This window comes from Nyctereutes procyonoides, unplaced genomic scaffold (assembly GCF_905146905.1).
Source record: "Nyctereutes procyonoides isolate TBG_1078 unplaced genomic scaffold, NYPRO_anot_genome, whole genome shotgun sequence".
Taxonomy (NCBI): Eukaryota; Metazoa; Chordata; class Mammalia; order Carnivora; family Canidae; genus Nyctereutes; species Nyctereutes procyonoides.
The window spans coordinates 16,502,496-16,517,401 of NW_026575155.1; the positions used below are offsets into that span (position 1 = coordinate 16,502,496).

A 14,906-nucleotide genomic window follows, 5' to 3' on the forward strand; every position below is an offset into this window, starting at 1 on the left:
GGCGCGGCCCCGCCCACCGGCGCGCTCGCGGGCGGGGGCCGGGCCGGCCGTGCGCAGGCGCAGGCGCAGGCGCAGACGCAGACGCAGACGCAGAGGCAGACGCAGCCGCGCGGTCATGGCAGCGGTCAGGGCGCTGGGGGCGTCCAGGCTCCGGGCGGCCTCCGCGTTCGCCCCGCGTGCGGCCTTCCACGGCTCCGCGCCGCGCCCGAGGGCCAGGGTCGCGCTGGTAGGCGGGCGGGCGGCAGCGGGCGGCAGCGGGCGGGCCCCTCCCGGGTTGGCCGCCGTCGCCCCGCCCCGCCCCCCCGCCCCCCGCCCCCCCCGCCGGCTGCCCCGGGCGGACCCCGTGACCGCTGCCGCCCGCAGGTGCTGTCGGGATGCGGGGTCTACGACGGGACCGAGCTCCAGGAGGCCGCAGCGTAAGCCCCGGAGCCGCGGAGGGCGCGGGTCGGCGCGGAGGGCCAGGGGACCCCGCCTGGGCTGCGGGGCGCAGGGACCCGCGGAGGCCGCCGCCGAGCGCGTCGGGCGCTGTTCCCCCGGGCTCAGCCGGCAGGCGGGCGGCCGTCCCAGCCGGAGCCAGCCCAGGCCGCGGCCGCCTCCGCGGGGACCTGCCGGCGAGGGGCGGCGGGGGGCGGGGCGGGGGCGCGTCCCTGCGGCCTGCGGGTGCCTGCGGGGGGCGGGGCGGGGGGCGGAGCTGGGGCGGGGCGGGGGCGCGTCCCTGCGGCCTGCGGGTGCCTGCGGGGGGGCGGGGCGGGGGGCGGAGCTGGGGCGGGGCCGGGGCGCTTCCCTCGCGGCCTGCAGGTGCCTGCGGGGGGCGGGGCGGGGGCGGAGCTAGGGGCGGGGCGGGGGCGCTTCCCTCGCGGCCTGCGGGGGCGGGGGGGGGTGGCGGGGTCCTGCGGGCGCGGAGCCTGGAACAAACTTTGCACTGGGCGGTCGGCCCCGACAGCTTCCAGCCCGGGCTGCGTGTGCAGAGCCCTGCGGGTGCCGGAGGTCAGGGCCTGAGCACCGGCGTGCTGCTGGCTCTTCCCCGCACCTTATGCCGCCGCCTCCCCCCACGAAAGGGGAGCCTGGCGCAGGGGGGAGCCGTCGGACAGAGCGGGACCTGGACTGAGTGTCGGGCCCTGCATCCGCTGGCCCGCGGGAGGGAGTGCATCCCCAAGCAGCAGCCTGGGAACCTCAGCATCCAGGCTCTGACACCAGTCACCCGTCCTCTGCACCCCGGTTTGTAAAGGGAGCCTGGGGCCAGCTGGGCTCCGCAGGCTAGTTCAGGGACAGCGAGTTGGCGCCGTGGGTAAGGCAACCCTAGCTTCCTGTAACCCAGGAGCACGGTCGTGTATGGGAGGGGTTTCCACGGGGCATCCGCAAAAGTGCTGCTCGTAGACACACGTTAGCAGGGACGCCGGGTCGGGTGCGGCTCAGAGCCTTGTCTGATTTTCTTCCATGCAGGGTGCTGGTTCACTTGAGTCGTGGCGAGGCCGAGGTGCAGACCTTTGCTCCTGACATCCCTCAGATGCACGTGGTTGACCACACCAAGGGGCAGCCTTCTGAGAGCGAAAGCAGGTGCAGGTCCTGGCGCCGGCAGCCTGGAGGGTGGACAAGGCCTGATAGAAGCTCCCTGAGAACCTGCAGGCTTAGGTCCTCTGTCCCCCTGGGAATCTGGCTGTGTTCCGAGGCACGTGTCCCTGGATGGGAGCCTGGGAGCTCGGGCCGTTGTGACGGCGCCCTGATGATGCTCTTGTGACTTTGTCACACTTGCCAGACGTCCTCCTGCCGTGGGGCTCGGTTTGGACTCCGGCCTCCTGCCCCTGCGTGGGCCCCAATGTGTCGGGGCGTTTCTGTCCTGAGGGCTCATGCAGTTTCTGCACACTTTGAGCTCCTCCGTGCCCGTCCTGTCCGACTCTGGCAGCAGGGCATTTTCCAGCCAGTCCAGACAGTGAGAGCTCTGTCTCCTGGGAGCTGCAGTGCCCCCGGTGGTCCCCAGGCTTTGTCCTGCTGCCTGGGACGTGGGCCTCGGGCCGCACAGCCTGGGGAAGCAGCGCCTGCCGTGGCTGACCCCAGGTTCCTTCCCTCGCGCCCTGCGCTGCCGTGACCTTCCCACCTCTGTCCTGTTTTTCGTCGGCCCACACGACTGAGTGGTCCAGTGCTCAGTGCCTTCCCTGGAGCAGAGGAAGTGTTTCCTGGCTGTGGGGTGGCCTCCCCTGCACCCCGCTCTGCTCTCTGCAGGCCGACGCTGGCTTCAGGCCTCCCTGTGTTCTCTCCCAGGAACGTCCTGACAGAGTCCGCAAGGATCACCCGGGGCAAGATCACCGATCTGGCCAGGCTCAGCGCAGCCAATCACGACGCTGCCATCTTCCCTGGAGGTTTTGGAGCCGCCAAAAACCTGTGCGTGTTGGAGCTCTGGGGTCTCTGCTTTTCACCTGTAGCACAGCGGTAGATGGGGCTGGGGGGCCACCAGAGCGGTGGCTGGGGGGCTGGGGTTCCACAGGCTGCATGGAGGACACTGCTCTGGGACGGGGCGTGGGTGGAGCTCTAGCAGCACGTGGATTTTTCTCTTTTCTGGGCGCTCCCAGTACCAGCCACCGTGTGTTGGGGGAATGGCGGGGGCGGGGGCCGGAGGCGTTCTCTGATTAACCACCGTGCTGGCCGGTCTTGTCATATCGGGACTGAGTCCCGTACGTGTCCCTCACCGACACCGACTCACCTGTTGACCTTGCAGCAGAGAACCCGCTGTTTTAGCGGGTCGTGCAGAGCCTGGTTCCCGCCAGAGGAAGGGAGGCCCCTTGCTTGGGTCATTGCTGGGGAGCTGGCCCTCAAGCTATCACCACACCAGCATGACGCGCTCCCGGTATCAGGTCCTCTTTCTGTTCTCATTTGTTGACCTCTTCTTTCTGGGCACCTCATGGAAATTCTCCACTGGCCTCAGCGTGCCAGCGTGTCCCTTCCGGGGTGGCTTCCTCGCAACTGGCGTGGAAGACCGCGAGCAGCTGCACCTCGCGCGTCGGGCTTCAAACGTGTGCTGTGGGGGTGACAGCCTGGACCGTGCGGTTTTCATTGGAAACAATACGTCGGCATGTTGGGCTCTGGGTGGAGCGTTTTCCTGTTTCGTGAGCAAGGCAGCCACTCTGTCCCACGCCCAGGGGCCCCTGACGGAGTGTGTGGCTGTGAAGTCAGACAGCTGGCCCCGGCCCTCCGCCTCCCTGCTCCCAGACCGCGTGGGTGCTGGGTGCCGCCTGCACCCTCCCTGCACGGGCTCCGCCAGCACGCACCCCTCAGGCTCCCCTGCTGTGACATCTGTGTCTCCTGTCCAAGGTCTCGGCCCCCACTGCCTCCTGTGACAGGCTCTTGCCCTCCCTGTCCTCTGTGCTCTCCAGGTCTCTGTGAGCCCCGTGGGACCTGGCCAGGCCCTCTCCCCTGCTGCTCCTGCCCCAGCACCCCCTCTGACCTCCCCCTCCCTGACCTGTGTGCCACTGCCTGCCTGAAACTCAGCCAGGACATCACGTTGGTGTTCGAAGCTGTTTCCCCTAACCTGGGCCGACTGTCAGCTCATCCCCTCCCTCTGGCCTCCTTGTACTCAGGGCACCAGGTGGGGCAGGGTGCAAGCCAGATGCCTTGGACCCTTGTGCTCACTGCACCCCCGCTTAGCTTAGCTGACGGGCTGCAGCGCAGTGGGTGGCGTCCTGTGCCCAGAAGTGAGGGCAGCGCCCAGGCAGGCTCCCTACGTGTTCGGACAGCTGTGGCTGCCCTCGGCCTGCAGACATCTGAATGGCTCTTGTCCAGGGCCCAGCCGGGTGTGTCCCGAGCCCCTCGAGGCAGTGCCCAGACGCCTGCCTCCTGCTGGGAGCCCTGCCTCTCCTCACATCCACTTTGTCTTCCAATCCAGCCTTTCCGGTGATCACCCCTTGTCACCGCCCCCTTCCCACACCCTCTGGCGGTGGGGGACAGAGGACGGCCTCTGTTGGCCAGACTTACACTTCTGCCAGGATCAGGGTTTTTTTCTCGGGAAATGAGCCTTATCTCTGGCCAGCAGCACCGCCCCTGGGGGGAGGGCCCTTCAGGGATCTTCCGGGGTGCTGTCTGTGGCCCAGCCAACGACCCACACGCGGTTGACCTGGAAGCACAGGTGCGGTGTGCTGGGCTGTTGGTGGGTCTTCGTCTCTGCATTTGAGGGAGCGGTGGCCTCGGGTCAGTGCTCCTGTCTGTGAGCTCGCCCCTCCTGGGGGAAGCCGTAGCTTGCGGTCGTTTACCCTAGTCTCCCCGACCGTTCTAGAAGACAGGCCGGCTCCCGGGGGTTGGCCTCCTTAGCCGTGGCTGTCGGCTGTGCAGTGCACATGCAGCAGGAGCGGCAGGTGAGATCGCTGGGGCAGAGGTTCACAGTGGGAACTCGGATCCTCCTGGTTGGGGCCCTGGGCCCCTCCCTGCACCGTTTCCCCCATTCTGCGTGTACTTCCTGAGGGTCCCGTGTGGTTGTGTTAAAGATCTACCTGGGGCTCCTGTCTGGTGCGGTTGGTCCAGTGTCCAGCTCTTGATTTTGGTTCAGGTCATGAGCTCGGGGTCATGGCATTGAGCCCCTGCTGGGCCCCACACCCAGTGGGGCGTCTGCTGGAGATTCTCTCTCCCTCCTTCTCCCCCTACTCCTATGCTGCGTGCACACATGCCTTCTGCCGCCTTCTCTCTGAAATAAGTAAATAAGTCTTAAAAAAAATAGAAAAAACCCGACTCTAATCAGACGGAGGCCTGTTAAGCCTGTCGTCCTGAACTTTGTGTTTTTCACAAACGACATGGCTTACTGGTGGCCTGTTAGCCACCTCACAGCGGCACAGGTGGATCCATCAGGTAGATGACCCGACCGATGGACGCTTGTGTGGCCTGATGGCTTCGGGGGGTGCAGATGTGAGTATTTAAGGTGTAAGACATGGTACATAAGGACGCGCGTGCCTACCCTGAGCCTCCGTCGGTGCCTGGGCGGCTCACGGGCACTGACGCAGCAGCAGACCTCGCAGGATGGCGGCGTCCACACGGCACGGGCCAGAGAGCGTGTACTCTGGGATCCGGTGGGTCCCGCCAGTCGCCTCCCAATGTGTGGTGCCAGCACGTAGCCGCCAGCTGTGGGGGGAGGCTGCCCAGACCCCTGACCCCTGAGCCGCTCGCCTGGGGAGAGGAGCCGCATCTCATCTCACCACGTGCCTCTTCCTCGTCTGTGGGGTGCCTGTCGCAGCTTCTGGGCCCATGCGGGTTTCGCTGCTCCTTGGCTTACGGAGCAGAGCTCTGAGGACCCACGCACCTGCTGGCTTTGGTTCACTCTGGGGTCTGCTTCCCCTCTCTCTCCCTCTCCCTCCTTACTTTTCCCTGATTTAAAAAGTAGAAAAAAATTATATGTAGTCACGTGTAAAGCCACGCACACGCATGTTATCTGCTTACGTCGGGTGCTGGGAGTTAGGGCCACACGTTCGTCTCCGGGGGGGTCGGAGGCTCCCCAGGCACACAGACCTGAGGACGCCTTTTCTTGTCAGGAGCACATTCGCCATTGACGGGAAAGACTGCAGAGTCCACGAGGATGTGGAGAGGGTCCTGAAGGAGTTCCACAAGGCCGGCAAGCCCATCGGGTACGTGGGGCGGGGAGGGCAGGACTGCGTGGTCCCAAGGCTGACTTCACTGCGGGGGTTCACGTGCCGTCATGGGTGCCTTCCAGCTTGGAGAATTCCCCGGTCATGTGGTTACGTCAATTTCTCCTGGTGACATAATGGGAAGGAGAGCTTCTAGAAAGTTCCCCCGGCAGCCCTCCCCACCCCCCAGCCTTTTCCAGCACCCCTTCCCTCGCCTGGCATCTGCCTTCCTGTCCTCACGCCGGACAGCCTGGTGCATTACCCGTGAGCACCATCCCCCACGGCCTCCTGTGGGGCCGCGTGCCCCCTGCATGCTCAGGCCAGCTGGCACAGTCACTATGCACCAGATCTGGCCTGCGTGGACCTCCCAGCGGTCACCCCTGGGCTTGTGCACCAGCGCATGTGTTGGCCGTCCACGTCAGCATGCTGGAGCGTGGAGAGGGCTCGGCTTGGAGTCCACGGTGGGAGAAGCTCCCTCCCAGCCCTGCTCTGCCTGGTGCACCGAGGACCACTCCCTGGGGCTGTGTGAGCAGGGTCCTGTTAGGACAGGCTCTGTGCGGGAGCTCCCTCCTCGTGAAGGTGGCAGCCGTGGGTCCGGAGATCAGGCTCGTCTGCTCGGAAGAGACCTTGCGGAGCCGCCAGGGAGCTGGTGACAGCGGTGCCATCTGCCTCTCCCCTCCCGGGATGCCATCCCTGGAGCGGCACCCCACGTGGGGTGAGCGCCGGGGAGGACCCTGGTGCCCTGCTTGCTGGGAGCACAGCTGGGGACAAGGGTCCGATGGTGGTGCCACCTTGCTCGTGTACCCCCTGACCTCGGAGCGGGAGTGGTGCCCGTGGGCGCCTGCGTCTGGAGCACGTGGCTCGGGCAGCTTCCGTGTCCATAGCCCGAGACAGGGCAGGTGCTCGTGTGTGTGCGTCCTATGCTGGCTGCCAGGTCCCCCACGGGCTTGTGACCGGGGGCACTTTGGAGACTCCACACCTGGTGACTTTACCTACTTGGTGGCTGAGGGATGTTTCCCCCTACAGGTTTTTAAGCAAGTTGTTTTAGGTTTTGTGATCTTTGAAAACAGACGTAAGTATGTTTTGACACTATTTTTTCACAGCTTGTTTTGGCAGGTTGTGCACAGAGCCTGTCCGGTGGGCACGGGAGAAGCAGGCCCGCTGAAGATGAGCGGGGGGAGAGGGCTGGGCTGCTGCTGGCACTGTGCGTGGACCCCGAGGGAGGGCAGGGCCGTCCCCGCCAGCCTCACGACGGGGTGGCCCGGCCTGCAGCCGAGCAGTGGATGCCACACGCATCCCCCGAGTGCACACAGCTGCAGGCAGGGCTCTGGTCCCGTGTCTGGCACCTGGGGGTCTGGTGTTGGCCGAACGACCAGGCTCAGGAGCTGCAGGGCAGCGGGGCCCCGGGCGAAGAGCAGAGCCTTAGAGGAGCCCCTAGGGCACACACGGGCCACACCGCCCTGCATGCCACCATGTGCACCTGGGAATGAACAGCGGGGCTCAGGTGCTGTGGGCGTGGCCTGGGTGGGGGTGCAGTGGGGCTGGCACTGCTGCGAGGGGCCCCTGGAGGCTGTGGTGAGGCCCAGCTGGTGGCATCTGGCACGTGGGGCAGCAGGTGTGCGTCCACACGCCCTTGCTCTCCAGCAGGTCCCATGAGACTGCTTCTGGCACCCTCTCCAGAGAAGGGTCCCTGAGTAGTCCGTGCTCTGCGGTGAGCTGCGGTTGTGTGAAAAGCCCCCAAAAGTCGGGCCTAAGTCCATTGCTGCCATCCGTTCCCTTCTGCAAGGTGGCCCGGCACCCACTGGCATCCTGCTATGTTCCCGGGGCCCGTGGGGCGGTGGGCTGAGGCTCAGGGCACATGTGGCAGCCGGCGCCCCTCCCCGAGGCCACTTCCATTCCTTCCGTGCGCCCCGGGCCGGCGTCCACGTGTGGCCCCGCGCTCACCCGGTCCCTCACTTTTCAGCTTGTGCTGCATCGCTTCTGTCCTCGCAGCCAAAGTGCTCCATGGCGTTGAGGTCACCGTGGGCCACGAGCAAGAGGAAGGTGGCAAGTGGCCGTATGCGGGGACTGTGGAAGCCATCAAAGCCCTGGGCGCCAAGCATTGTGTGAAGGAAGTGACCATATCCTTTCTGGCAGCCAGGGTGGCGGGTGGTGACAGGACCCCCCTCTGGGCCTGGGGGACTGCGCTGCTGGGGGCGTCTGGGAGCACGTGCATCACAGGTGTAGCACCCGTCCCCTGGCCGCGTTTCTAAGTCGGCCGGACGTTGCTGCCCCGGCCCAGAGCTCTGCTGGGCTGCCTGGTCGGGTGAGCAGACGGCCTCAGGCTTGATGGGGCGACACTGCACCCCCGGGGGATGCAGGCTGCAGGTGGAAGAAGCACGGGGGCCTGCCTGGCTTTGCTGGAAGCGCTCTGGGCGGTGGGGATGGGCAGGCAGCCCAGGCGCTCTTCCTCCTGCAGGGGACTCAGGCTGAGCACATTCCAGGTCCACACCTGGATCCAGACTCCATGTGGACCAGAGTCCGGGAACAGAGCTGCACAGCGTCCCAGAAGGTGCTGGAGACGACAGGGTGACCCCTGGGTGTCTGCCTTTCCTTGCAGGCGGTTTAAGTGTCTCCCTGCTGTGCAGAGTGGCCAGCAGAGCCGGCGGCTGCCTGGGTAGAGCTGGCCGCAGGGCCTTTGCACCGAGTCCAGTGTGTTCGCTGGGGCGGAGCGAGGGCCAGGCCTGTCACTGCCTGGTGTTGGTGTGACCAGGACAAGAGTGCAGCCATGTAGGAAGGGCCCCAGTTGGACTGGCCTCTTGCTGCGGGCACTCGGACGAGCTGTCTGTTATAGTTTCTTAGTGGGAAGACCAGAGGTGCTTCTGCTGCGTCCGGGGTTGCTGTGGGGCAGCCCAGGTGTGGGGGTGTGTCCAGTCCCTGGGCTGTGCCGCCCTGGGGTATCTTGTGAAGCCAGCACCCTGCTCGGGCGCTCCTCTCCTCCTCGTGGGTGTGTGCTCCGCTCACGGAGCGCAGGCGGTGCAGGCTGTGCAGGCTGCGGGTCGGTGCGGGTCGTGGGCCCTGTGGGCAGAGGCAGCAGGAGGAGGAGCCCTCGGGGTGGAGGCAGGGGGGAGGGGGGCTTCACGCCTGCACACCCCCTGGTCCTTGCTGGGTGAGCTGCTTCCATAACTTCTGTGCACGAAGCCCACGTGGACAAGAAAAACAAGGTGGTCACGACCCCGGCCTTCATGTGCGAGACGGAGCTTCACCACGTCCACGACGGCATCGGGGCCATGGTGAAGAAGGTGCTGGAACTCTGCGCCAAGTGACGCGGCCGCAGCCCTGCCTCCTCCAGCAGGGGGAGCTGCTGGCCTGTTTTCCTCCGCTGCTGCTTGCTTGGGGCAGGAATTCCCTGTCCTGTCTGTAGCTTTGTCCGTAGCTGTGTCCCGCCTGAAGAGGCGTCCTTGGGGTGGGGCTGGATCGGAGTGCACGTTCCGTCCCCGTGGCAGAGGCTGGACTCCTGTGTGACCCGAGATCGAAGTGGGGCCTGCTTTTCCAGGGAGAGAATCGGGACTGACGTCACCCTGCTCTCACGTTTGACCGGCTTAGGGTACTTGGTGTTGGGGGAAGAGTTTCTGTAAGTTCACGAACTTGTCATTAGGAAATCCAAGTGTCACTTATCGATAATTGGAAGCTATCTAATGTGTGATAAACATGCACTAAAATGACGAGGGGGCTGCATTTGAGGCAGAGAGGGCGACCGCGTGCGGCGCCTTCTGATGCTGGCACGTGAGGGGCGCTAGCGAGGGTTCCTGCCCCCCAGGAAAGAGGGAGGTCACGGAGGCCCTGCCGGGTGGCCCCAGGCCACGAGCAGCGGCCCACCTGAGGTGTACGAAAAAGAACCAATAAAGCGTCTGGCAGCACCACCAGCTGGTGTCCGTCGTCCTGCTTGTGTCCGTCGTGGGGAGATGCGTTCAGGGTGGCAGCTGGTGCGGTGCGGGCTTCACCCTCGGAGGCACGTTTCCCCCTCTGGTCCGGGTGCTGTGACCCCCGGGAGGGTGTCCCCACCCCCAGACGCCGTAAGACGCCGTAGCGTTTGTGCTTCATTTGGATTTGACGGAGCTGCTGGGGTCCACACAGCAGCCGTTGAGTTTAGTCCAGCTCACACTGAGCCGTGTCGGTGCCAGCCTGGGAACAGGGCACGGATGCACGGGCCCCTACCCACCCCCCATAAGGGGTAAGTGACGCTGAGTCCATGGTTTCCCCTGGCGGGAGCACAGGCACATGTGAATACAGCAGTGGCGCCGGGTATCACACCCCCCGGAGCCCCCGGTGCCCCGCTCACCTGGCGCCTGTGCCCGCTGGCTGCACGTCTCTGACCCTTCCTCCACCGCCCCTCTGTGCTCCGGGGGCCTCCCTTTGTCCCGCTGCAGCAGGAGCCCCCTTGGCCCACCCACGGGCCCAGCTGCCCTGGCCACGATCACCCTTGGCCGGGGAGGTGGCACGCGGCGAACACCGCTGTGGACGGAGAGCAGACTCCAACCCCCGGGGCTGCGCTCAGGGCGATGGCACGCCGTGTGGCTGTCCCCTGGGCCGTGTTCCCAAATGGGCCTCCGCCAGGGCTCTCCCGTGTCCTGCGAGCACTGCGTCTGCGGTGTCCTTGGGGGTGCGCTGGCCGTGTCCCAGTGTGGGGCCCCTGGGCGGGGGGAGTCCCCAGCTCTCCTGGAGGAGCTGCAGCAGTGCACGGGCGTCCCGGCGGCCCCAGCCCACGTGGCGCCTGCGCCTGACGGGCCTTGCTGGTGTCCTCGCCCCCCAGCGGGTGAGCACAGTGTGGCCCTGATGTCCGCCGAGGCTGATCACCCTTTTGTCTTTTTCTGTGTCTTCGGCGACCTGCTTTGGTGAAGCGCGCATTTGGTTTCTTGTTTGTTACCGGAGCTACGTGTGCGTTCCGGTTACGGGTCCTCTGTCGGGCACGTGGGCCCCTCGTGATTTCTCCCGTTCTCCCTGGGGGCCTCGGGGAGCAGACCCTCCTAGTTGCCGCGGAGGCGAGTCCCCGGCCCTTCCTGTGGAGGACGACCCCTGCTCCCGGGTCGGGGAGGCCTCTTCCGTGCTCCGTGTTGTGGGCCCACCTTTACGTCACCAGGTCATCCCGAAGCAGCGCGTGGGAGTCCATCTGCTCTGCGGTGCAGCTCATGTCTCCTGGAAATGCCCGGGGACGTGCCCCCTAGCAGAGAGGTGTCCAGCGGCCCAGGAGCCATCACCATGCAGCCGGGTGCCCTCGGGAAGCGGGCCCTGTGCCTGTGCCCCCACCCGCCTGCACCCCCTCAGGGGTCTCTGCACGGGGCGTGGGTGATCTCGGGACACAGATCTGTGCCGTGGGGCGCAGAGCCCGTGCTCGGGACACGGCAGGCTGACCGGTCCCCTCCCGCGGTGCTTCACGGGCAGGGCGGGTGAGCAGAGAAGGAAGGAGAACGTAAGGAAAAGCCCCCCAGCAATGCTCGCGAGACCAGGTGGCATCCACGCAGCTCTGTGCTGGCCGTCGTGGTCCCTCCGGTACCTTAATAAAGGATGGAGTGTCTGACCGCCCAGTTCAGAAGGGCGCGTGCATGTCCTGCGTTCCTAAAATCCCACGGCGGTGATGAGGCCACGTGCCGGAGCCCGGCGCACTCGCACCCGCTCACCTCGCTGACTGCCCGCGCGGGAGGGTCAGGCGGGAGGACCAGGCGGAGGACCGGCATGGGGCCCGGGCTCGGGAAGTGCACCTGAAGCGGTGGGAACGCCCGGAGGGTGGCCCCCGCAGACCGGAACCAGAGGGAGTCCAGGTGTTTATTTGTGGACAACGATTGCATGCCCGGCACTGTTCGGATCCAATGGGGGGGCAACAGGTGGATGCGACGTGGCCGGCTGTGTGTGAAGAACGTTCCAGATGGAGGCCAGCAGGAACGGCCGGAGAGGGAGTTCAAGGGCATCCCGGGCGTGGGGCCACGGAGGTCACGGGTGATGTGCCTGCTGTCCTTGACAAGGCTGTAGATGGGGGGCCCCGGAAACTCCTTGACGCCCCCCAGGCCAAGGACATGCCTGTGGCCCAGACCCTTCACCCCTCGTCCCTTCCCCTGCAAAGCCCAGCCCCCCATGCCCCTCAGCCCTTGCTTCAGCGTCACCCCACGGGGGGTTCCTGCACCCCCCGGCCTGCTGTCGGGAGCTTGCGGCCCTGCCTACCCGTTCCTAGTTTGTCGTGTGCCCTCGGCATGGCCCAGGGGCTCCGGGAAGGCAGCCGCCAGCGTCCCCAGGGCCAGGCGGGAGCCCCGGCGGTGGTGGGCTCGGCATGAGCTTGCCGCCCGGCCTGCGTCACGCGGGGGCCCCCGGTGCCCGCCCTCAGCGCACCATGGGGTGGCTCCAGCTCCTCCTCTGTTTCTTTTTTCAGCAAGATTTCCCTTGGAAGCACGTTTTATTCATCTGTTTTCTATCGACTTCATTTTTTTATAGTGGTCTTAGGTTCTCAGCAAAACTGAGCAGAAAGGGGCAGGGGGCACCCGGGGGCTCAGCAGTTTGGTGCCTTCAGCCCAGGGCGTGATCCCGGGTCCCAGGATCAAGTCCCACGTCAGGCTCCCTGCAGGGAGCCTGCTTCTCCCTCTGCCTGTGGCTCCGCCTCTCTCTCTGTGTCTCATGAATAAATAAATTAACAAAAAAATCTTTAAAAAAAACAAAACAAAACAGTAAGTACAGAGGTTTCCCGCAGCCCTCCTCTCCCCGCCACATCCCGCACCCGCGCTGTGTGTGTGACCCCGGGTGAACCCGCACCCACACGGTCGTCATCACCTGGGGCCCGTGGGGGAAGTGAGGTAGGCGGGGGTTGGGTGACGACGTGCCCAGCACTAAGGCCTCTCATGGGTGCTGGCCCTGGGAATCCTCCTCCCTCCCACCCCCCCCCCCCCACCCCCAGCACCCCCAGCCTGCCCCATCCCCCCCGGCTGTGCCTGCCCCAGACCGTTGCACAGCGCACAGCCCTCCCGCCCTGGCTGCCGTCGCTAGGTCACCTGGCCTCACGGTTCCTCCGGGTCCCTGGTCGGGGGGGGGCGGCCCGCTCCCCCTTAGTGCTGGGTGTGCTCCCGCCGCCCGCTGGGCCGTCTCCTGTTTGTGCCCCTGCTGAGCAGCAGCGTGGGCGCCCCGGGGCCCAGCCGTCCCACAGAGAGCTGCTGTGGACACTGAGCGGGTGTCCCGTGGACACCAGGGCCGAGGTCGCGGGGCCCGGAGGAGCGCGGGCGATCCCGGGAGACGCCACCCGCTGCCCTCCGGGGAGGCGGCCCGTCCCGCAGCCCGCCAGCGGTGAACCAGCGCCTGTCACCCATCCTCACCACCCGAGCCGTGGCCCGGGGCCTGGGTGGCAGCCGTTCTCAGAGGCCATGCGTCACCCATGTCTTCGTCGCCGTCTCCCTGACGGCCTGGGACGCGGAGCAGCTTCTCATATACTCGCATATTCTTCGGCCAAGTGCCTTCTGGATTTTTTGCCCAATTTAAAGCCTGATGTTTATTTTCTTGAATTTGTAAAAGTGGTCGTGGGGGTCTGCATCTTCTCCGATGTTTCGCGTGCAGCCCTTTCCCCCAGCGTGTAGTTCGTCTCCCGTGCGTGGTGGTCCTGGCACAGCCCGCGTGCTCCCTGCCGGCGACTCTAGCTCACCAGTCCCGTCCCACGGGCCGTGGCTGCAGGGTCGTCTCTAAAGAGGCATCACCGCCAGGCCCGCCGCGGTCTTCTCTGTTGTCTTCTAGGAGTTTTATAGTTTGCCTTTTACATTTATGCCTGTGACCTGTTTGGAGTTGATTTCTGTGGATTTGGGTATTTGCCTGTGGAGACCGGGTGTTCCGGCGCCGGCTGTCGGATGGGCGGTGTTTCCCCCCCGTCCTGCCTCTGCTCCTTTGTTGAAGTCGGCTGGTCGGCCCCGGGGGTCTGTGATCTCCTGCTCCGCTGTCCCCGACCCCGTACTGCGGGGAGTCGAGGGCCCAGGGTAGTTCTCGGGGCCGGGGAGTGTCAGCGTCAGGACTTCGCTCCTCTTCGAGGTGTCGTGTGCATCCACCTTGTGCCCTGCAACGTTGCTGCAATCGCTCACCAGCTCCAGGAGGGTTTTTTGTTGACTCTTGGATCTTCTCTTTGAAAATCGCATCATCTGTGAACACAGACGGTTTTGTTTTTTCCTCCCCAAACCCTATACCTTTTGTTTTCTTACCTTATTGCATTAACAAGGTTAATTCAGCATCGTGCGAGATTTCCCGCAGGATGCTGAAAAGGAGTGGTGAGAGGGGCCATCCTTGCCTTGTACCTGGTCGTAGTGGGAAAGCTCTGAGTTCCTCGCCGTCAGGTATGCTTTGTGGGCATTCTTCATCAGGTTGAGGAAGTTCCCCTCTAATTTCCTAGGAGTTTTTATCATAAATTGGTGTTGGGATTTCTCAGATGCTTTCTCTACATCTGTTGATACTATCATGTGATTTTTTTCCCTTGATCTGCCGATGTGATGGATTCTCTTTGATTTTTTAATTTTTATTGGTGGTTTTTTTTTTTTCTCTCAGTGATTTTAAGTATTCGCTGCACTGTCCTCCTGCTCGTGCTGGTGTCTGAGGACTCTTTGGAAAGTCATCTTTGCTCCCTGGTTGGTAAGGTGGTTTTTTTTCCTCCAACTTCTTTTAAGACCTGATCTTGATCCTGATTTTGTGCAGTCTGAATGCGGTAGGCCTAGTTGTAGGTCTTCGGGGTATTGCCTGCAGCGTGCTCTACGCTGAGGGCAAGATTTTGCTCCGGGGCCCTGGCTTTCGCCCAGCCGACCAGCTGTGTCTTTTCTGTGTCCCCACTTGTGCAGGAAGGTCATGTGGCTTTGGTTCTCGTAGGACCTGGAAGTGCTCCCTGGTGCCGACTCCTTCCTCTGTGTGAGAAAGGAGTGGGTGGGCGCCAAGGGCGGGGCCGTGCTGGCTTGAGAGGCGCCGCAGCTGTGCTGTGTGGTGGGTGGGAGGCGGATGCTGTGTCCAGGGCCAAGCGCTCCCGAGAGACGGGGAGCCGGAGCGCCGGACGTCCTGCTCCGAGGGGCGGCTGGGGGTCCACGTCTGACAGCTGGACCCGTGAGTGACTGGTGACCGGCACACGGGCTGCCCAGACTGTGGACTCGCAGAACCGTGAGCAAATAAAATGAAGTTTTAAGCCACTAAATGTGGGGGTAGTTTGTTCCTCCAAAGAGGTAAGGGGTCGAGACCCGCCCAGGCTGGGCCCGGGGCCTGTCCAGCGAGCGTAGGGTGTCCTGCGCCACGGGCTCCGTGCCTCTGGCTGAGCCCCAGGGGCTGCGCAGG

At 64.7% G+C, this 14,906-nt stretch overlaps 1 protein-coding gene across 1 annotated transcript; it reads left to right on the forward strand.

The window, feature by feature from the left end:
* Positions 1-69: 69 nt before the first annotated feature.
* On the forward strand, positions 70-9,505 carry GATD3 (glutamine amidotransferase class 1 domain containing 3). Its single transcript, XM_055313744.1, has 6 exons — positions 70-226; positions 364-416; positions 1,444-1,557; positions 2,260-2,379; positions 5,508-5,600; positions 7,564-9,505. The coding sequence occupies exons 1-6, from the start codon at positions 116-118 to the stop codon at positions 7,850-7,852; spliced, it is 780 nt and encodes a 259-aa protein (XP_055169719.1). The 5' UTR covers positions 70-115; the 3' UTR covers positions 7,853-9,505.
* Positions 9,506-14,906: the final 5,401 nt, after the last annotated feature.